Below are 23,158 nucleotides of genomic sequence, written 5' to 3' on the forward strand. Positions count from 1 at the left end.
CTTCACGGCCTACTGGCCGTTGACCGCACCGTGGCTAAAGTTTTTCACTGGCCATGGCATCGGGGTTCCGTCAATGCCCGGACTGCACCCGCACAATGTCCATTATTGACCCTCATGAGGTATGTGTAATGTGTCTGGGTAGCGAGCATGATGTCCTTACTTGCACCAAATGTGCCCTCATGACACCTAAAGGTCGCAAGGCTAGAATGGAGAAAATGGAACTTCTCTTTCGGTCAAAAACCCCGACGCCGTCCATAGCATCGACGTCGTCAGAACCGACACCGTATTCGTCTCACCATCATTGGACACCGGCTGGTGTTCGACCAGCATCGACGACTCCTCAGCCATCAACACCCTCTGTTCCCCCTCAAGGAAAGGCCACAGGTGACCATCGAAAAAAGCATCGACATCGCAGGTCTCAGACCGTCGATGCAGGCAAGGCCTCAACGTCGGCCTCATCTGAACCACCATCGAAGAAAGCCCGTCCAGAAAAGGCACTGTCCCTATCTGGTTCAGGGTCACCGAGGCAACCTTCATCGGGACCTGTGATAGGAGCCGTGATTCCACCTCCAACGATGTTCCCTCTGGCCTCGTCTCCTCCTTCTCCGGCATCGGGGCTCCATGCTCCAGGTTTCCAGGAGGAACTGGATCAGATGATTCAGGAGGCCATCGGCAAAGCGATGCAAGGCTTCAAGGTTCCATCGACGCCAATACCGATACCGATGCCTGAACAGGTAGCCGATCCCATTCCAGCAGCGCTAGCACCTTTACTCACGAGATTGGAAGCGCTGATCGCTGCTTTTCCTCCGAGGGATCCGACGACTCCGATGGACCCGGTGCCTTCCTCTCCGATTCCTCTTTCATCGACAGAAGAAGGAGAAACACCGTTCCTTCCGCCATTGGGAGTCCTTCCGATGCCTAGATCATCGGTTTCACCAATTTCATCTTTGTTTCCATCGGTGCCACCAACCCGTCCATCGATGCCCTCTGTGCCACCATTGGTGCCACCGGTGACACCATCGATGCCTTCGGTGCCTCGCCCGGGACCTTCAGGTATACCAGCTTTTCGTCCCTCCAAGGATACTGGGGGTGCTGGAGATGATCCCTACAATACGTGGACCGATGATTCATCCCAGGATATCGATGACGTGCCATCGCCACCCTCGCCTACTGAAAGCAGGAAGCGTTCTCCACCAGAGGACTTGTCCTTCATTAACTTTGTGAAGGAAATGGCTGAAGTGGTTCCTTTTCAACTTCAGACAGAACAAGATGATAGACAACAGATGATGGAGCTTCTTCAATTTTTAGATGCTCCTAAAGAACTAACATCTTATTTTCCATCCATGATGTCCTTCTGGATCTTCTCAAAAGAAATTGGGAACATCCTGGTTCTGTGGCACCAGTCAATCGGCAAGCTGACACTACATACCTAGTCCATTCAACCCCTGGTTTGCAGAAGTCCCAACTGGACCACAATTCAGTGGTTGTTGAGTCAGCCCAAAAAAGAGCCCGAAGAGCCAAGCCTCATTCTTCCTATCCTCCAGGAAAGGAACAAAAATTCCTGGATGCTATAGGTCGCCATATCTTTCAAGGGGCTATGCTTATATCCCGCATCGCCTCTTATCAACTTTATATGACCCAGTACAACAGGGTCCTTTTAAACAAATACAGGACTTTGCTGAGTCCCTGCCTCAACAGTCTCAAGACCAATTGCACGCCCTAGCTCAAAAGGGTTTGGAAGTGGGCAAGCATGAGATAAGATCTGCCTATGATGTTTTTGACACCGCTTCCAGGGTTTCAGCAACAGCCATTTCTGCAAGGCGATGGGCCTGGCTAAAGTCGTCCGACCTACAGCCTGAGGTCCAGGATAGACTATCTGATTTGCCTTGCACTGGAGATAATCTTTTTGGTGAGCAAATACAAAAGACAGTGGCGCAACTCAAGGATCACCATGAGACTCTTCGCCAACTCTCCTTGATACCTTCTTAATATCCTGCTAAGCAAACATTCAGAAAGGAACCCAAGAAATCCTTTTACCGCCAAAGGAAATCTTCTCCTCCGCCGCCCAAACGTCGCTCTACTAAGCTTTACCAGAAAGGCCAGTCCAGGCAACCTCGCAGGCAAAAGCCGCAAACAACTCCTCAACCAGGTCCAGCATCTGGTTTTTGACTGTTGTCTAGAGAGCAGCATTCAGACTCCACTAAGGCATCTACCAGTGGGAGGCCGATTGTGCCACTTCAGTCACATCTGGCATTCAGTCACCACAGACCAGTGGGTGCTCACCATAATAACTCAAGGTTATTATCTCAACTTTCTTGCCATTCCACCGGACACCTCATCTCGGCTGACGTGGGGAACATCAGACCATTCACCGCTCCTGGAACAGGAGATTTCCCTCCTCCTCCAGTCCACAGCAATAGAACCAGTGCCCTTCTCCCAACAGGGCCTCGGATTCTATTCTCGGTACTTTCTCATCCCAAAAAAGTCAGGTGGCGTTCGCGCAATACTAGATCTTCGGGCCTTAAACCAGTTCCTCCAAAGAGAAAAGTTCAAGATGGTGACCTTGGGTTCCCTCCTCCCCCTTCTACAAAGGGGAGACTGGCTCTGCTCTCTAGACCTTCAGGATGCTTACACATCGCAATAACTCTGTCTCATCGCAGATTTCTGCGATTCCTCGTAGGCCCAAAGCACTATCAATATCGAGTGCAACCATTCGGCCTGGCATCTGCACCATGAGTCTTCACCAAGTGCCTCGTAGTAGTAGCAGCGTTCCTCAGAACTCAAGGTGTCCACGTCTACCCCTATCTCGACGATTGGTTGATCAGGGCTCCCACACAACAAGCTGTTTTGACGTCCCTACATCTCACCTTGCACACCCTGATCTCTCTGGGTTTTCTCATCAATTATCCAAAGTCCAGCTTGGTCCCATCGCAAACCCTGTCGTTCATAGGAGCAGACTTGGACACCCTCAAGGCAAAAGCATTTCTTCCTCGAGAACGAGCTCTCATCATCGCCTCTCTCGCCCATCAGCTGCAGTCTCGACAGCGCTCCACTGCACGTCACTTTCTAGTCCTGCTAGGACACATGGCGTCCTCAGTACACTTCACTCCCATGGCTCGTCTCGCCATGAGGATCCTACAGTGGACTCTCAAGTCACAGTGGATTCAGTCATCTCAACCACTGTCAGCTGTTGTCCACATAACCAACCCACTTCGTCTATCTCTAGCTTGGTGGAAGAATCAGGCCAATCTCCTTCAAGGCCTGCCTTTTCAAGCTCCAGATCCTCAAATAACCCTTACAACAGATGCCTCCAACATCGGTTGGGGAGCACATGTTGCCAATTTACAGATTCAAGGATCTTGGTCTCCAGAGGAAGCCAAACACCAGATCAATTTCCTGGAACTACAAGCAATCAGAATGCTCTCAGAGTATTTCAGGATCGCCTCTCCATCCAGGTCATCCTGATTCAAACGGACAACCAAGTGGCCATGTGGTACATCAACAAACAAGGAAGAAAAGGCTCCCGCCTCCTGTGTCAGGAGGCTGCGCAGATATGGGCGGAGGCCCTCTCCCACATGATGTACCTCAGGGCCACCTACTTGCCGGGAGTGGACAATATGTGGCAGACAAGCTGAGTTGCATCTTTCGACCACAAGAATGGTCTCTCAACCCCACAGTAGCGGACTCGATATTCCAATGCTCAGGTTACCCTCACATGGAGCTCTTTGCGTCACCTCAAAACCGCAAAGTAGAGAACTATTGCTCTCTCACTCGCAGCCAACACTCACAGCCAAGAGATGCGTTCTCCCTCTCATGGGACACTGGTCTCCTATATGCATTCCCTCCTCTTCCACTTCTCTCGAAGACTCTCGTGAAGCTACGTCAGGACAAGGGAAGCATGATCCTGATAGCCCCTCACTAGCCACGTGAAGTGTGGTTTCCGATTCTTCAGGACCTCTCCATTCGCAGGCACATTCCCCTGGGGAAGGACCCACTTCTGATCACGCAGAACAATGGGTGCCTACGCCACCCCAATCTTCAGGCCTTGTCCCTGACGGCCTGGATGTTGAAAGGTTAATCCTGCAGCCTCTCAACCTTTCGGAGCTGGTTTCCTGTGTCCTGATTGCTTCACGGAAACCTTCCACGAGGAAGTCTTACCTATACAAATGGAACAGGTTTTAGTCATGGTGTTCTTCTCAGTCCCTTGATCCCTTTACCTGTTCCACCACGAAGTTTCTAGACTATCTCTGGCACTTGTCAGAATCAGGTCTAAAAGCTTCCTCTATCAGAATGCATGTCAGTGCGGTGGCCGCCTTCCATAAATGTGTTGGGGACATTCCTATTTCGGTACAACCCCTCGTAACACATTTTGTGAATGGCTTGCTTCACCTCAAGCCTCCACTGCGTCCTCTGGCCCCTTCTTGGGACCTCAATCTGGTTTTGGGTTGGCTCATGAAACCACAATTCGAGCCTCTCCAATCCTGTGATCTTCGCTTTCTTACATGGAAAGTGATATTCCTATTGGCAATAACATCTGCTCGCAGAGTTAGTGAGTTACAGGCCCTAGTTACCTATCCGCCTTAAGTTCTTACCTAAGGTAGTATCGGAGTTTCACATTAATCAATCCATTATACTACCCACCTTCTTTCCCAGACCCCATTCCAATCCAGGAGAGCAGGCTCTGCATACCCTCAACTGCAAACGGGCTCTAGCATTCTACCTAGACCGTACAGCTGCCCACAGGCAAAGTACTCAATTGTTTGTTTCCTTTGCTTCCATCAGATTGGATCAACCGGTGGGTAAGCAGACACTCTCCTCCTGGCTAGCGGACTGCATTTCCTTTTGCTATCAGCTGGCAGGCATTCCACTTCAGGACCGTGTTAAAGCACACTCAGTCAGGGCCATGGCAACTTCTGTAGCGCACCTTCGCTCGGTGCTGCTTCCTGATATTTGTAGGGCTGCTACCTGGAGTTCTCTCCATACCTTCACAGCCCATTATTGTCTAGACAAGGCTGGAAGACAAGATTCCATCTTTGGCCAATCTGTCTTGCGCAACCTTTTTGTAACTTGATGTACCAATACCCTTCCGCCTGCCCGTTAGGGTTCAGGATGCCTTCTACCAAATTCCACCCCAGTTGTTGTGCCTGTTGCACGTCTTTGGGTACATTTGGTGCATGTTCGGACATCCTCAGCTCGGTACTCGCCCATATGTGAGGACTACCATCCTGCTTGACCTGTGAGAAAGCAAAATGTTCTCACAGGACAGCAGGATGTAGTCCTCATGAAACCCACCCGCCACCCCGCGGTGTTGGGTTTGTTACGTTTTCTTATTTTTATTTTTGGCACTTACTTTAGCTTTCAAATAAGACTGAAGGGGGACCCCTGCTGGTTGCAGAGTTAGTGCCATCCTGGGCATGCCCAGTAGGTGCCAGTCAAAGTTCTAGAAACTTTGACAAAAGTGTTCCGTGATTGGGCTCCATCCTGTGATGTCACCCATATGTGAGGACTAACATCCTGCTATCTCTTAACTGGGCAAACTGGGGCCAAACTGGTAAAACTGGGAATAGCGTTGGCACGCACCCCTTTTGAAATCCCCCGATTTTTGCGGTAGAAGCGGCATTTGTGCATACGTATCCACCCACTAAAAATTTGGCACACGTGGGTGCGGCCAGGCTAATTTATATGCATATGAGCGTGTATGTTACGTAATGGCCGTGTCCCTGGACACATGCTGACATGTGTGCACGCGCGCTGGTTTTAAAGTTACCATCATACTAGCTAATTGGATAGCAGAATGAATCTTTTTTTGGTATGCCCAGGCTGGCTTGACTTTGTTAAGGAATGTGAAGACTCATATATTGTAAGAGAAATGGTAGTATCAGTAGCCCACCTCCATAGAGTTGGTAGATTAGCCTCCATGGAGATTTGCAAAGCTGCAACTTCAAGTTTCTGCCACACATTCACATCTGATTGCTGTTTGAATTCGGACTCCTGATACATCAGTGAGTTCTGAAAGGTCTCTTTTTATTTTTTTAATTCTTTATGCGTTTTTCAACAAATTTTCAAGAAACAATCTTGATCAGAAAAGAAGAGTAAAGAAAAATATACAAATCATGACAAAAGATTGTCAAAAAGGAAATAAAATAAATACTTCTTCTATTCCACAAGTCCACAATAATGGATCCAATTGCGAAAACAGTTATTAAGGAAAAATCCCTAAGATGAATTAAGTAAAAGAGCAGTATTTAAACAGCGAGTATAATACATTATATAGAGCATTCATCGTTCAGGAGGCAAAACAGACTGAACTAAATCATTTCCCACTAATTACAATGTAAGGAAAAAAGTGAATTGAGGAGGAGAAAAGAAAACGTATGAAAGACCCTTATATTTTACATTACATTTGCATGGATATTTCAGAACAAAAGAAGCCCCTATCTGCAAAACTTTAGGTCTCAACAAAAGAAAATGTTATCTCCTTTTTTGAGTTTGTTTGAAAACATCTGGCTATACCCTAACATTTAGGTGAAAGAATACTTCAGAATGATGTTTAAAGAATAACCTCAAAACCCAGTCACGATCAAGTTCTAATGCAAATGTGACCACCATTGTGGCTGCTTGAACCAGGGCACTATCAGATGTTTCCAATAACTGAGATACATCCAGTTTGGGAATTAAAGAGTCCATACCCTGAACACCAAGATGGATCGTGGGAGCCTCGGTGTTTTTCTTTTCCTGACCTGCTTATTATTGATGCTGCATGTAGCCCGGAAGTGTGGGGCTAAAGAGAGGGCTGACCCCGCAGTCCTCTCAGGAACCCCCATTTTGGGCCTTATGGATGCCCATGTCCAGCAAGTGAGCAGATCGGATGTACTGTCCTTGGGGGGGGGGGGGCGACTGGAAGAGAGAGTTACCGGCCTCTCCCCCGGACCTATCGACATCTCTGTTCCCAATTTATAGGGCTCCACCGGCAAACTTGGTTGCCTTCAGAGCCCAGGTCGAGCCGGTGGCAGGGGCGCATGCTGAAGATGCTGATGCCCTGCGACTTCATGCAGGGCTGGAGCGCCCTGGAAAGCCTGGAGGAGAAGCTGGAGATGGCCCCATTGTGGGTAGTGCTGGCTCACCGAAGGAAGGAGGATTTCAGAACCAGACTGAGCAAGTTCCTATTGTAATTTCAAGCTCTCTGAGCAATTTTTCCATGCCTACCCTGGTAAGACCAAGTTTAATTACTCTTGATACAATATGGGAGCAGTGGCGTAGCCAGAATTGATTTTTTGGGTGGGCACAAGGTTAACATGGGTGGGCTGTAGGCATGCAGGTCTACTAGTTGTTTTTTTACTGATAAATAATGCCAAATTATGCAGCATAGCATTCACATCTACACCTAAGTATGAGGTTTACTTAATGATACAAACATAATTCACGGTGATTTGTGGTACTTTAGCCTTCTTATTATTACGATTTTATACACGGCTCCTACCTGTCCATAAATTTTGAGAGAGCGGTTGTGTTGCTTCTATTTAAATTGCTAACATCTCAAAATATAGATATATATTTTTACCTTTGTTGTCTGATCTTTGTATTTTTCTAATCAGTTGGTCCTGGTCTCTTTTTCCCATTTTTTCCCTTATAGCTCATTTCCTAATTCCTTTTCAGTGTCTTTCTTCTATTACTGTCTTCTTCCCTTACACACACACACACACACGCTTTCTCTCACAGACTCCCTCTCACACACTCAAGCTCTCACTCTCATATGCTCTCCCCCCCCCCCCCCAAGCTCACATTCAAGTTCTCACTTTCTCACCCCTCCCCAGGCTTATATTCTTATGCACACACAGACGCACATCCAGGCACCCATTCTCACCCACCCACAAACCCATGCTCCCAGTCTCACCCACACATATTCAAGCTCCCATTCTCATCCATACATATACACATTTAAGGTACTATTCTCACCCACACATACACACATTCAAGCACCCATTCTTATCCACATATTCAAGCTTCCATTCTCACCCACCCACACAAACCCAGGCTCTCATTCTCACCCATATATACACACATTTGAGCTCCCATTCACCCACCCACAAACCCAGGCTCCCATTCTCAACCACACATTCACACATTCGAGCTCCCATTCACCCACATATTCAAGCTTCCATTCTCACCCACATACACACCCAGGCTCCAGTTTTCACCCACACACACTCCCATTCTCATCCACACATACACATTCAAGCACGTGCACAGCTTCCGCTTTCTCCCCCAGAGCAGGAAGATCAGCTGCCTCTCCTGCTGCCACCGGACTCCTGCTATCTTTGGGCGTCGGGCCGTATGGTCCGCCGAACTTCCTGTCGGGGTGGGGGGGGGGAGCGGAAGCGCAGCGCACAACGTCCGCTTCCTCCCTCCCCCAAGCAGGAAGATCGGCGGACCATACGGCCCGACGCCCGAAGATAGCAGGAGGCCGGTGGCAGCAGGAGAGGCAGCTGATCTTCCTGCATTGGGGGAGGAAGCGGAAGCTGCCCGCGGCGCTTCCGCTCCCCCCCTCAACAGGAAGACCGGTTGGCCATACGGCCGCAGCTGCGCTTCCCCACGTGTGCCTTGATGGCGCGCGAGGCGTGGGTTCTCTTGTTCGCTGTCACGGGGATGGGATCCCGCGACAGCCTTGCAGTTCCGGTGCCGGTTGGGTGGGCCTGGGTCTAAGTTGGGTGGGCACCTGCCCACCCAGGCCCACCCGTGGCTACGCCACTGTATGGGAGGCTATTGCAAATTTGGAGACTTCCATGCCATTGCAACTCAATCCAATAGTGGATAAAGTTAACCACATTCAAGATAGAGTTGTCTTGCTGGAAAACTGAAAAATATCTTTTTCAAAAGAAATAGTGGCTTTAAAACAAGATACATTAAAATTGAAACCTACTCAGGATCTGCTCATAAAGCAGAATCAACAATTTCAAATTAAAATTGAGAATTTGGAAAATGCTATGCGAGGGAAGAATCTCTGTTTCATAAAATAGATTCCTTCATATATATGAAACATGCAACCTGCCACATGTTTAATTGTCTAATCTAAAGTATATTATTTTCCTTTTAACAGAACAAGACATTAAAAAAAAAGATTGCAGCTGAAAGCAAACAATGCAGTGCTCATGAAGCTGAGGTGGGAACTTATATGTTTGTGTGAATATTCTTCTGGAGATTATACTGAAAATGTATATTATAGGACACTACCCGCATAAAGACTTTGAAAACTATACTCTTACTGATTAACTATATAGTTACCCAGGTAAAATTGTCAATTGAAAATTATCCTCTTCTGCTTGTAAAAGCACTCATCCTGTCACACAGGGTGAGTACTTTTACGAAACCATGTGGCAAAGAGGTGAGAGAAGGGTGGAGATAGCAGACAATGTGTGGGGACTTCATTTCAAAATTCCCACACATGCTTTATGGCATCAATTTTAAACACAAAAGTGGCAGGTATGGAAGTACCCACAATGCCTGCTGGCCTTGAATTTTGAAAGAGAAACTCCATTGGAGTTTCCCTTTGAAAATTCCCTTGCAGGCTTGTACAAATTATTCATGGGCCTGTAAGGATATGCTGATTTTAAAAATTGCCTCCTAAAAAATTTGGATTTGCTAGGACCAAGTACTGAGTTTCTGTTTCATGGACATCTGATAGATCAACATTCAATGCATCAAATATATTGTTGAAGTAAAGGTGTAGAGTAAATATGCTCATTGTAGATTTACATGTTGCTGTTCTTAATGCAAATAATTTCTTCCTCCTCCAATTTTTCCTTCTTTATTAGATCCCTCTACCCTAGGTGACATGCACTGACAATATATGTGCCCCCACAGATGAGGAGGGTAAGTCTCAGGTGAAACTTACCCTCAGTGCCACTCTTGACTAGCTGTGGTTGCTGCAGTGGTGGCAGCATGTTTCTTTTTTCCTAGGCTCATGTGTGTTGCCTCCATGGTACACCTAAACCCAGCTGGCCCCACTGAACAAAAAACCCAAACACAGTTCATATACAGCCACAAGGTTAGCCCAGTTAATGAAGCTGCTGAAAATATTGTCTCAGACCCTGTAGGGTTCAAATAATTCTACTTAGAATTTATAGGCTCTTGCATCCTGTTCTACAGGTATGAAAACCTGCAGAAAATGTAACACATTATAGTCATTTTAGCTATACATATTGAGGCCCATATTCAGATGGCTGTGGTGTGGGGTTTGCAGCGGAAGACTTCTGAGATAAGACTAAAGGACCTAAATATTTATACCCTGGAGGAGAGGATACAGACTTTCAAATACTTGAAAGGAATTAATGATTCACAAAGCTCAAACCTTTTCCAATGGAAAGAAAGTTGTAAAACTAGGGGTCAGGATATGAAACTCCAAGGAGGTAAACTCAGAAACAATATCAGGAAATATTTCTTCATGGAAAGGGTTGTAGATGCATAGGAATGTCCTCTTGGAAGAGGAGGTGATGTCAAGATTGGTAATGGAATTCAAAAAGGCATAGAATAAACATAGAGGACCCCTAGTGGCCAGAGGATGGAAATGAAAGGGGTAACCTCTGTTAACTTTAGGTGTAACATTCTGTGTGGGAGTCGGGGCGACTCAAGGCAATCTGCTGCCTGAGGCGAGGGATGAGATGGCGCCCCCCCCCCCCCCACACACACACACCCACCCCTGTCCCAAAGGCAAAGTACAGATCAAATTATTGAGAGGGTCATAGGGGGCAGAGAGTCCCCTTGGAGTCTGGTCCTTCTGGTGATTGGAAATGCTACAGAAGGGGGAAAGGAAGGGTCAGAATTCCCAAAGAAATGGCAGACAGTGTAAAACTGATGATATTTCTTGGAAGCTAGCAACCGGGCTACATTCTCAGGAACACTACAACCTGCCTCCCACATTTCCGCAGCATTTGCCTCCTGGAGAAGTTGGAAATGGGTGAATAGTGTGGGGGATCGGAGTGTGGTACACTCTCTCCAGGTTGGTGCAAGGATATCAGACGCACTAGGTGAACTTTACACACTAGCCCTCACCACACACAATTAAAAGCTATGCATTTATAATAACAGATTGTACATGAAAAAAGATATTCATAGTCTTCCAAAGTAAAAATATCTCAGCAACATGTATATTATTTTTACATTTATTTATTTATTTATTTCAGATTTTTATATACCGGCATTCGAGACAGCAGTCACATCGTGCTGGTTCACATAAAACAGGGGTGCATAGTAAACATAACTATAACAATAGTGTTGAAAAGGCAGTTACATATAACAGGGTGATAAGAACTTGGCTGAGAAGGAAGAGAAAGGAAAGGTTATTGAAATTCACACAGGTAAACGATAGAAGATAAGGATGACCATGGTGTATTTGGAGATTAGTTAACCGAGTTGGAGATTAGTTAACCATGTTGGAGATTAGTTAACCATGGTATAGTTGGAGATTAGGGGTGGCTTGGCGGTGTTCTATCAGTTGGCGTCCGGGAAAGCTTGTGTGAATATCCAGGTCTTTAGTCTTTTTTTGAAAGTTGAGATGCATGGTTCTGTTCTTAGATTTGAGGGGATGGAGTTCCATAACGGTGGAATGGCTGTAGAGAAAGCCCGGTCTCTTAGTGTGCAGTGTCTGGTGGATTTGGACGGTGGTACCTGTAGAGATCCCCTGTATGCATCTCTTGTCGGTCTTGACGAATTGTGTAGTTGGAGAGGGATCTGTAGTTCAATGGGAGCCAGTTGGTTGATGTTTTTGTAAGTGGTAAGAATGGCCTTGTATATTATTCTAAAGTGTATAGGTAGCCAATGGAGGCTCTTTAGAATGGGGGTTATGTGGTCCCTTCTCCTGGTATTTGTCAGAATTCGTGCAGCTGCGTTTTGCACCATCTGAAGCGGTTTGGTGTATGAAGCGGGAAGGCCAAGTAGGATGGTGTTACAGTAGTCTAATTTTGAAAAAATGATTGCTTGTAGAATGGATCTGAAATCTTGGGCATGGAAAAGTGGTCTAATTCTTTTCAGCACTTGTAGTTGGTAGAAACAGTCTTTGGTGGTTTTGTTAATAGTGGCTTTGAAGTTCAGGCGATTATCAATTAAGACTCCTAGGTCTCTCACTTGTGTGATTGTTGGCGTGGCTTGTTGTGCAGAGGTGATGGTGCTGTTTTCTGAAGCGATGAGCAGGAGTTCAGTTTTGCCGGAATTTAATACCAGGTTTAGGCTGGTGAGGAGGAGTTTAATTTTTTGAAGGCATTTATCCCAGTAAGCCAGAGTTTTTGCGAAGGAATCCTTAATGGGTATCAGGACCTGGATATCGTCCGCGTAAAGGAAGTGTTTGAGGTTGAGGTCGGTGAGAAGTTGGCATAACGGTATAAGGTAAATGTTAAATAAAGTAGGAGACAGGGAGGACCCCTGTGGGACTCCTACTGATGACGGGTGTTGAGAGGATTCTTTGTTCTGTATCTTGACCTTGTATCCTCTATTGCTGAGAAATGATATGAACCAAGATAGAGCTGTGCCTGAGATACCTATGGAGGCTAACTGGTTAATGAGGAATGAATGATTAACGGTGTCAAAGGCTGAAGAAAGGTCCAGTAGGATCAGTAAGAAGGCTTGACCTTTATCGAGGCCCAGGATGAGGTGCACTGCCTTGGTACCAACCAGAAAACTCTGCAAAAAAGACATTTCTTATTAGTCCTATTGTAAATACATTTGTTGTGGGCTTTGCCCTCAGAAAGCCATGAATAACAATGATAATATTGTAAACCTATTATGATGTATTTTATGTTTATATTGTATTCTCACAGGACAAGCAGGTTGGTAGTCCTCACATATGGGTGACATCACAGGATGGAGCTCAATCATGGAAAACTTCTGTCAAAGTTTCCAGAACTTTGACTGGCCCCTACTGGGCATGCCCAGCATGGCACTAACCCTGTAGCCAGCAGGGGTCCCCCTTCAGTCTTCTTTTTTCTGCACAGCAGTAGCCTTGCGGTTAAGGAGCTCTACAGAGATTCCTGACAGGAATTTTCCTCACGGAATTACTAAAAGTTAATTTGCCCCACAGGGGTCCCTCCTCTAAGTTTTTCAAGCTGCGGTACTTCGGTAAGATTTTACCCATTTTTCCGTCGAGTTTGGCCCTCATGGCCTACTGGCCGTCGACCGTACCGTGGCTCAATTTTTTGCCATGGCGTTGGGGTTCTGTCGGTGCCCGGACTGTAATCGCACCATGTCCATCAGAGACCCCCATAAAATCTGTGTAATGTGTCTTGGACGAGAGCACGATGTCTTGACCTGCACCAAATGTGCCTTAATGACACCAAAAGGTCGCAAGGCCAGAATGGAGAAGATGGACCTTCTCTCTGTGCTCAAACCCCGACTCCGTCCATTGCATCGACGTCGTCAGAACCAGCACCATCAACTTCGCGCCAGCATAGTCCACCGGCCGGTGACTGTCCGGCATCGACGTCATCTTGGCCTTCGACACCCTCTACTCCCCCTCAGGACCGAGGGGATCGTAGAGACAAACATCGCCACCGGCATAGAACATTTCGGACCTTCGAGGGAGCGAGATCTTCGACCTCGCCATCGTCCAAGCCGCCATCGAAGAAACCTCGTCCAGAAAAGGCACCGACCTTTTCGGCGACCGGGTCACCGAGGCAACCCTCCCCCAATAGGGCATCGGGAGCTGCGACTCCGCCTTTAAAGGTGGTCCCTCTGGCTATGCCTCTGCCTCCTTCTTCTGTTCCGGAGCCGGAGCTGCTTGCTCCAGGTCTCCGAGAAGAACTGGACCGGATGGTTCAGGAGGCCATCGACAAGGCGATGCAACGACTCCAGGTTCCTCCAGCACCGACACCGGTACCGACTGCGGAACCAATCACCGACCCGATTCCGGCAGCGTTGGCACCGCTGCTCTCCGGGATGGAAGCGCTCATTGCCGCTTTTCCACTGATGGACCCTGGGTCACCGATGGCGCCAGTGCCTTCCCCGCTCACTCTGTCATCGGGAGGAGAAACACCATTTCGCATCCCTCCTTCGGGAGTTCTGCCTCAGCCATCGATGCCGATATGTCCATCGCCACTGATCCAACCATCGGTGCCGATATGCCTGTCGGCGCAACCGAGCCATCCATCAATGCCCTCAATGCCTGCGCCGGTGCCTTCGATGCCTTCATCGGTGCCTCCGATTATGCCTTCGATTCCTTCGGAGCCTAGACCAGGACCTTCAGGTATCCCACCATCCCTTCCCCCTCTACATCATAGAGGAGCAGGTGCTGATCCCTATGATACCTGGACTGATGATTCCTCACCAGACACTGATGATTTGCCTTCACCACCTTCACCCACTGAAAGTAGAAAGTGTTCTCCTCCAGAGGACCTTTCCTTTATAAATTTTGTGAAGGAAATGTCTGAATTGGTTCCCTTCCAATTACAGACTGAACAGGATGATAGGCATCAGATGATGGAGTTGCTCCAATTCCTGGATGCTCCCAAGGTAATAACCTCCATCTCTATCCACCAGGTTCTTCTGGATCTCCTGAAGAAGAACTGGGAACATCCTGGCTCCATTGCTCCAGTCCACAGAAAAGCTGACACTACCTATTTGGTGCAGTCAGCTCCGGGCTTTCAGAAACCACAATTGGATCACCAATCTGTAGTGGTAGAATCTGCACAGAAGAGAACAAAGAGGTCAAAGCCTCACACTTCTTTTCCCCCTGGCAAGGAACAGAAGTTTCTAGATGCCATTGGTCACCGAGTCTTCCAAGGATCAATGCTCATCTCCCGAATTGCTGCTTATTAGCTCTATGTGACCCAATATAACAGGGCCATTTTTAAGCAGATACAAGACTTGACGGACTCCTTGCCTCAGCAATTTCAAGATCAGCTCCAAACCCTAGTAAACAACGGTTTTGAGGTAGGCAAGCATGAGATCAGATCATCTTATGATATCTTTGATACTGCTACTAGGGTATCTGCAGCTGCTATTTCGGCGAGAAGGTGGGCCTGGCTCAAGTCTTCTGACCTTCGCCCTGAGGTACAAGACAGGGTATCCGACCTGCCTTGTGTAGGAGATAATCTGTTTGACGAACAGATTCAACGGACGGTAGCGGAACTTAAGGACCATCATGAGACCCTAAGACAGCTCTCTCTGATGCCTTCTGACTATTCTTCTAAACAGTCTTTCAGAAAGGCTGTTTAGAAGAATAAACAGCCTTTCTGTTTCCACCTCCAACTAGATCCCGTGCTACAAGACCTTTTCAAAAAGCACAGTCTCGTCAACCACGTAAACAAAAACCACAAGCAGCTCCTCAACCAGGGCCTGCTTCAGGTTTTTGACTTCCACCTAGAGAGCAGCAGCCAGATTCCACTGCCTCACATACCAGTGGGAGGTAGATTGTGCCATTTCCACAACATATGGCACTCAATCACCTCAGACCAATGAGTACTGGTGATAATTGCTCAGGGTTACCATCTGAACTTTCTCTCCATTCCACCAGACTCCCCACCTCTACCGACATGGAGAACATCTGATCACTCCATCCTTCTGGAACAGGAGGTCTCCCTCCTCCTCCAGTCCAAGGCAATAGAACCAGTACCCTACTCTCAGCACGGCCTAGGGTTCTATTCCCGGTACTTTCTAATCCCCAAACAATCGGGAGGCGTTCGTCCTATTCTGGACCTTCGGGCACTCAACAAGTACCTCCAGCGAGAGAAGTTCAAGATAGTAACCTTAGGCTCGCTTCTTCCTCTTCTACAAAGAGGAGACTGGCTCTGCTCTCTGGACCTCCAGGACGCATACACTCATATTGTGATAACTCCATCTCATCGCAAATACCTGAGGTTTCTAGTAGGCCCCAAGCACTATCAATACCAAGTGCTTCCATTCGGCCAATCATCTGCTCCACGAGTCTTCACAAAATGCCTCGTAGTAGTTGCAGCCTTCTTCAAGACCCAAGGTGTTCATGTCTACCCCTATCTAGATGACTGGTTAATCAGGGCTCCCACTCAGCAAGCTGCTCTGTCGTCCATCAATCTAACTTTATATACTCTAATTTCATTAGGATTTCTCGTCAACTACGACAAATCCTACTTAGTCCCATCTCAAACCTTGTCGTTCATTGGGGCAGACTTGGACACCTTGCAGGCAAAGGCTTTTCTGCCTCGACAGTGAGCTCTCACTCTCGCGTCTCTTGCACACCAGCTGCAGTCTCAGCACTCCGCGACTGCACACCACTTTCTCATCCTCCTGGGACACATGGCGTCCTCAGTTCAGGTCACACCAATGGCCCGTTTGGCCATGAGAGTCATGCAGTGGACTCTCAGGTCTCAATGGACTCAAAGCATTCAGCCCCTGTCGACCATTGTCCACGTAACCGACTCACTCCATCAGTCTCTGGCCTGGTGGAAGAATCAGACCAATCTCCTCCACAGCTTGCCCTTTAGGCTCCAAACCCTCAATTAATTCTCACCACCGATGCTTCCAACCTCGGATGGGGAGCCCACGTGGCCGATCTGCAGACACAAGGCTCTTGGTCTCCAGAGGAAGCCAAACTCCAAATAAATTTCCTGGAGCTTCGAGCAATCAGATATGCTCTCAGGGCATTTCAGGATTGCCTCTCAAATCAAGTTATCCTGATCCAGATGGACAACCAGGTGGCCATGTGGTACATCAACAAACAGGGAGGCATGGGCTCCTTCCTTCTGTGTCAGGAAGCTGCACAGATTTGGGCGGAAGCTCTCTCATATTCATAGAAACATAGAAACATAGAAATGACGGCAGAAGAAGACCAAACGGCCCATCCAGTCTGCCCAGCAAGCTTCACACATTTTTTCTCTCATACTTATCTGTTTCTTTTAGCTCTTGGTTCTATTTCCCTTCCTCCCCCACCATTAATGTAGAGAGCAGTGATGGAGCTGCATCCAAGTGAAATATCAAGCTTGATTAGTTAGGGGGTAGTAGGGGTAGTAACCGCCGCAATAAGCAAGCTACACCCATGCTTATTTGTTTTAACCCAGACTATGTTATACAGCCCTTATTGGTTGTTTTTCTTCTCCCCTGCCGTTGAAGCAGAGAGCTATGCTGGATATGCATCTAAAGTGAAGTATCAGGCACATTTGGTTTGGGGTAGTAACCGCCGTAACAAGCCAGCTACTCCCCGCTTTGTGAGTGTGAATCCTTTTTTCTTCTCCCCTGCCGTTGTAGCTATGCTGGGTATGCGTGAAGTATCAGTTTTTCTTCTCCCCTGCCGTTGGAGCAGAGAGCTATGCTGGATGTGCATCGAAAGTGAAGTATCAGGCACATTTGGTTTGGGGTAGTAACCGCCGTAACAAGCCAGCTACTCCCAGCTTTGTGAGTGCAAATCCTTTTTTCCACATTTCCTCTTGCTGTTGAAGCTTAGAGTGATGTTGGAGTCACAGTAACCATGTGTATGTTTATTGAATAAGGGTATTGTGTCCAGGCAGTAGCCATCATTCTGGCGAGTCACCCACTCTTCATTGGCGGCCTCTTGACTTTATGGATCCACAGTGTTTATCCCACGCACCTTTGAAGTCCTTCACAGTTCTGGTCTTCACCACTTCCTCCGGAAGGGCATTCCAGGCATCCACCACCCTCTCCGTGAAGAAATACTTCCTGACATTGGTTCTGAATCTTCCTCCCTGGAGCTTCAAATCGTGACCCCTGGTTCTGCTGATTTTTTTCTTATGGTAAAGGTTTGTCGTTGCCTTTGGATCATTATAACCTTTCAAGTATCTGAAAGTCTGTATCATATCTCCTCTGCTCCTCCTTTCCTCCAGGGTGTACATATTTAGATTCTTCAATCTCTCCTCGTACGTCATCCGATGAAGATCCTCCACCTTCCTGGTCGCCCTTCTCTGTACCGCTTCCATCTTGTCTTTGTCTTTTTGTAGATACGGTCTCCAGAACTGAACACAGTACTCCAGGTGAGGCCTCACCAAGGACCTGTACAAGGGAATAATCACTTCCCTTTTCTTACTTGATATTCCTCTCTCTATGCAGCCCAGCATTCTTCTGGCTTTTGCTATCGCCTTGTCGCATTGTTTCGCAGACTTCATATCATTAGACACTATCACCCCAAGGTCCCTCTCCTGCTCCGTGCACATCAGCCTTTCCCCCCCCATCGAATACAGTTCATTCGGATTTCCACTCCCCATATGCATGACTTTGCACTTCTTGGCATTGAATCTCAGCTGCCATATCTTCGACCACTGTTCAATGTACCTCAGGGCCACCTACTTGCCGGGAGTGGACAATGTGTTGGCAGACAAGCTGAGTCGCATTTTTCAACCGCACGAGTGGTCTCTCAACCCCTCGGTGGCGAACTCCATCTTCCAACAATGGGGATATCCTCAGATAGACCTCTTTGCGTCTCCTCAAAACCGCAAAGTAGAGAAATTCTGCTTTCTCATTCGCAGCAAACACTCTCAGCCCAGAGATGCATTCTCGTGGGCAGCCAGTCTACTCTATGCATTCCCTCCACTTCCTCTTCTCTCGAAGACTCTCGTGAAGTTACGTCAGGACAAGGGAACCATGATCGTGATAGTACCTCACTGGCCACGCCAAGTGTGGTTTCCAGTACTCCAGGATCTCTCCATTCGCAGATGTATTCCCTTGGGAAAGGACCCGCTTCTGATCACTCAAATCGACGGGTGCCTCCGCCATCCCAATCTTCACGCCTTGTCCCTGACGGCATGGATGTTGAAAGGTTAATCCTTCAGCCACTTAACGTTTCTGAGCCAGTTTCCTGTGTCCTGATTGCTTCACAGAAGCCTTCCACGAGAAAAGCGTATTTATTTATTTATTTATTTAGCGGTTTTTTTATATACCGAAGTATAGCAGAGTAGCCTTCACTCCGGTTTACATATAAACAACATATTACATTGAACGATGTTTGAATTAACAATGAGAGATTACATAGTAAGAAGAGTGAGTATAACAAGATAACACCCTGAATAGGTGAACAGAGAAATTTGGGAACATCTGTGTCATGAAACAGGAGATTGACCAAGGGGGATATTGAAAAATAGCAGTCTGTGTTAGTGAACATTAAAGTCATAGAGTCATTGAATGCTGTCTTTAAGAGATTGGCTGAGTAGCCAGGATTTAAGGTCTTTTTTGAAGGATTTTAAATTTTCTTGATTGGAGAGGGAAAGAGGTAACGAGTTCCATAGCTTTGGGCCAATAATGGAAAAGGCTCTGTTTCTGGTGGAGGATAATTTGGCCTGAGGAAGTGAGGGAATCACTAGTTGAATTTTGCTGGTAGATCTTGTTGATCGTTGAGAGCAATGAATGTGGATGATGTCATTAAAGGCGGAGTAGTCGGCTTTGTATATTACTTTGTGGAGAATAGAGAGAACTTTGAATTCTACTCTTTTTTCAATCGGGAGCCATTGTAATTGGTTGAGAACAGGTGTAATGTGATCAGCTTTTCTTTTACCTGATAATAATCTGGCAGCGGCATTCTGAAGGAGCTGCAAGGGTCTCAAGGAAGATTTTGGAAGGCCAATCAATAGGGAGTTGCAGTAATCCAAACCGGACAATATGAGGGCTTGTAGGACGGTTTTGAAATCATGGGGGTGAAGCAGTGGTTTTAGGTGTTTCAAAATTTGTAGTTTGTGGAAGCCTTCTTTTATTTTTGTAGAGATGTGTTTTTTGTAGTTTAGGTCCATGTCTAACCAAAATCTTACTCTTACAAATGGAAAAGGGTCACGTCATGGTGCTCTTCTCAGTCCCTTGACCCCTTTTCCTGTCCAATCACGAAGTTTTTGGTCTATCTCTGGCATTTATCAGAGTCAGGTCTAAAGACTTCTTACATCAGAATGCATGTCAGTGCAGTAGCCGCCTTCCATAAAGGTATCGGGGATGTTCCTATATCAGTACAACCCCTTGTAACACGTTTTCTGAAAGGCTTGCTTCACCTCAAGCCTCCACTGCGTCCTCCGGCCCCTTCTTGGGACCTCAGCCTGGTTTTGGGTCGGCTCATGAAATCACCATTCGAGCCTCTTCACTCCTGTGATCTTCGCTATCTCACATGGAAAGTGATTTTCCTTCTGGCAATCACTTCAGCTCGCAGAGTTAGTGAATTACAGGTCCTAGTTACCTATCCGCCTTACACTAAACTTCTGCAGGACCGGGCGGTACTCCGCACTCACCCTAAATTCTTGCCTAAGGTAGTATCGGAGTTTCACATCAGTCAATCCATTATACTTCCTACCTTCTTTCCCAGGCCCCATTCCAATCCAGGAGAACAGGCTCTGCATACCCTTGACTGTAAATGGGCTCTAGCTTTCTACCTAGACCGTACAGCTGCCCACAGGGAAAGCACTCAATTGTTTGTCTCTTTCCACCCTAACAAGTTAGGGAAGCCTGTGGGTAAGCAGACTCTCTCCTCCTGGTTGGCGGACTGCATATCCTTTTGCTATCAGCAAGCGGGCATTCCATTTCAAGACCGTGTTAAAGCACACTCTGTGAGGGCCATGGCGACTTCAGTAGCACACCTACGATCGGTGCCGCTTCCTGACATTTGCAGGGCTGCCACCTGGAGTTCTCTCCACACCTTTGCAGCCCACTATTGCTTGGACAAAGCCAAGACAAGATTCCATCTTCGGCCAGTGTGTCCTTCGTAACCTATTTACAACGTGACGTACCAACACCCTTCCGCCTGCCCATTAGGGTTCAGGATGCCCTCGGCCAAATTTCATTCCAGTCCTAGTGCCTTGCACGCCTGGGTACATTTGGTGCATTTCTTGGACATCCTCAGTTCGGTACTCACCCATATGTGAGGACTACCATCCTGCTTGTCCTATGAGAAAGCAAATGTTGCTTACCTATAACAGGTATTCTCACAGGACAGCAGGATGTTAGTCCTCACGAAACTCGCCCACCGCCCCGCGGTGTTGGGTTCGTTACATTACGTTTTCTTATTTTATTTTTCGGCATTACCTGTAGCTTTTAAACAAGACTGAAGGGGGACCCCTGCTGGCTGCAGGTTTAGTGCCATGCTGGGCATGCCCAGTAGGGGCCAGTCAAAGTTCTGGAAACTGACAGAAGTTTTCCGTGAATGGGCTCCTTCCTGTGATGTCACCCATATGTGAGGACTAACATCCTGCTGTCCTGTGAGAACACCTGTTACAGATAAGCAACATTTGCTTTCTGCTTAGTACAATATGTTTGTTATAAGTGGCCTAGAAATATTTTAAATAAATAAACCTCCCATACCAAAACAGCACTAAATGCCAGCACTCAAGCAGTAACAACCCTACCTTTGAAAAGACACTACAAATATGACATCAGGTTCTAAAATACTAATACACCTATTACGAAAACAAAATAAGCCAGGCTGCTGTATCCCTACACAGAAACTACTTGCCAACAGAATATGTCCCTTCGATCACACATGTAAAACACAGATGGATCGACACCAAATATAGAATAAAATATAAACAGAAATGTGCAGACAAAAACTGAACTTGAAACTGTGAAGCCAGACCTGTATGCAGTGCAACAAAGGAAAAATACAAACACCATCATTCCCCATAAAACAATAATAAAATCAAGGAATATTACATTAATCATAATAATAAAGCTATACTAATAGAATAAATATTTCAAAATGGCTGATGAATAGGATATCAAAGTTTTTTTTTAATGTTCTAAAAAAATATATATATATTTCAAAACAGGACACATCAAATAACATTCATCAGTTAACTTTAATAAGAATTTTAAAAAATTCCCCAATTTCCATACCTGATATCTTTTGATTTGCAGTCACCCTAAAATTGTTGTGAATTGGGGGGGGGGGCACACTAACTTTATCTTCTCTCTCTCACACATACTCGCATGTCCATTCTCTCCCTCACATACACTGTCACATACACACACATATATGCTCTTATACACACTCTCAACCTCTCTCTCACACAGACACTGACACACTCTCTGGCTCTAAGACCCTCTCTCTCCCCCCACCCCCACACACAAGCTCTTACTCCCCTGGATTCTCTCATATACACACACACGCTCTCTCACTGGCTCCCTCACATACACACCCAGGCAAGCTCCCATTCATTCTCATACCACTCCCCCAAACCCCCAGGCATGCACGCATTAATTCTCACACACACACACACACAGACCCCAGGCAGGCACCAATTCATTCTCACAAACACAGAGACCCCCTAGGTAGGCACCAATTCATTTTCACACACACATACACACACACACACACCCCTAGGCAGGCACCCATTCTCACACAGACAGACCCTAGGAAGGCACCCATTCATTCACCTACCCACACCCAAGCAATTACCACATACATACCCACACACAGGTTCTCACCCCCCCACCAACACACACACACACACACACACACACACAAGGTTTCGCACACCCACACAGCCTCTCACCTACACACACAGGCTGTCACCCCACTCCAACACTCACACAATCAGTCACCCATTTACCCAGGCAGCCAGTCACCCACTCAAACACACCCACAGGCATACTTATATATATATATATACACACATAGGCAATCATGCACACACACCCATAGGGCCTAAGCCTTTTTTTCAGCCGTCATTAGGATGGGGTCCGCTGTCAGCCATGGCGTCCTCCTCCTCCTCTCTTAGGTCGCCAGTGGTGGGGTGGGCGGCAACTGGATTTGCGTTTATTCCGACGTCATCTCCTGCTGCCTTGGGGCCAGTTGTGTAGAGTCTCATACACTGCGCAGTATGCAAGGAGGCATTGACATCTGCTGCAGACGCAGCTTTGGCAAATAGACATGGGAAGGTTTCCATCACGCTGAGAAGACATTGGAAGTTCACATATGATTATGCTGTATTTTGCAAAGCTGCTAATTAACAACAGCTGAATTCTTGGGACACTGGATTGGCAAATCGACATATAAAGAATTAATAATAAGAGATTGATTTCTCTTCACTAAATACAGTCCATGGTATCAACACAAGAATAGTTATGAACCATATTTTCCCCTGAAGAAGCCTGTATGGCGAAATAGAGGTCTTTGTAGGGACAGAGAAAATGCATGACTTAGCAGAAGTGTAACAGAGACTACACAGGATACAGAAAAATCATTGGGACAGAGGCAATACAGGACACAGAAATATTAATG

The 23,158-nt window shown here is 46.9% G+C and overlaps 1 protein-coding gene across 4 annotated transcripts in view; it reads left to right on the forward strand.

Annotated features, from left to right (window-relative positions):
- Positions 1–23,158, forward strand: part of SYCP1 (synaptonemal complex protein 1) — a 345,552-nt gene that overhangs the window by 258,910 nt on the left and 63,484 nt on the right. For all 4 annotated transcript variants that reach the window (XM_029573719.1, XM_029573718.1, XM_029573720.1 and 1 more), the window contains exon 24: positions 9,098–9,160. In XM_029573719.1, the coding sequence (XP_029429579.1) occupies positions 9,098–9,160 (63 nt within the window). The remainder of the gene's footprint in view (positions 1–9,097; positions 9,161–23,158) is intronic.

The sequence above is a fragment of the Rhinatrema bivittatum genome, chromosome 12 (assembly GCF_901001135.1).
Source record: "Rhinatrema bivittatum chromosome 12, aRhiBiv1.1, whole genome shotgun sequence".
In the NCBI taxonomy this organism is placed as follows: domain Eukaryota; kingdom Metazoa; phylum Chordata; class Amphibia; order Gymnophiona; family Rhinatrematidae; genus Rhinatrema; species Rhinatrema bivittatum.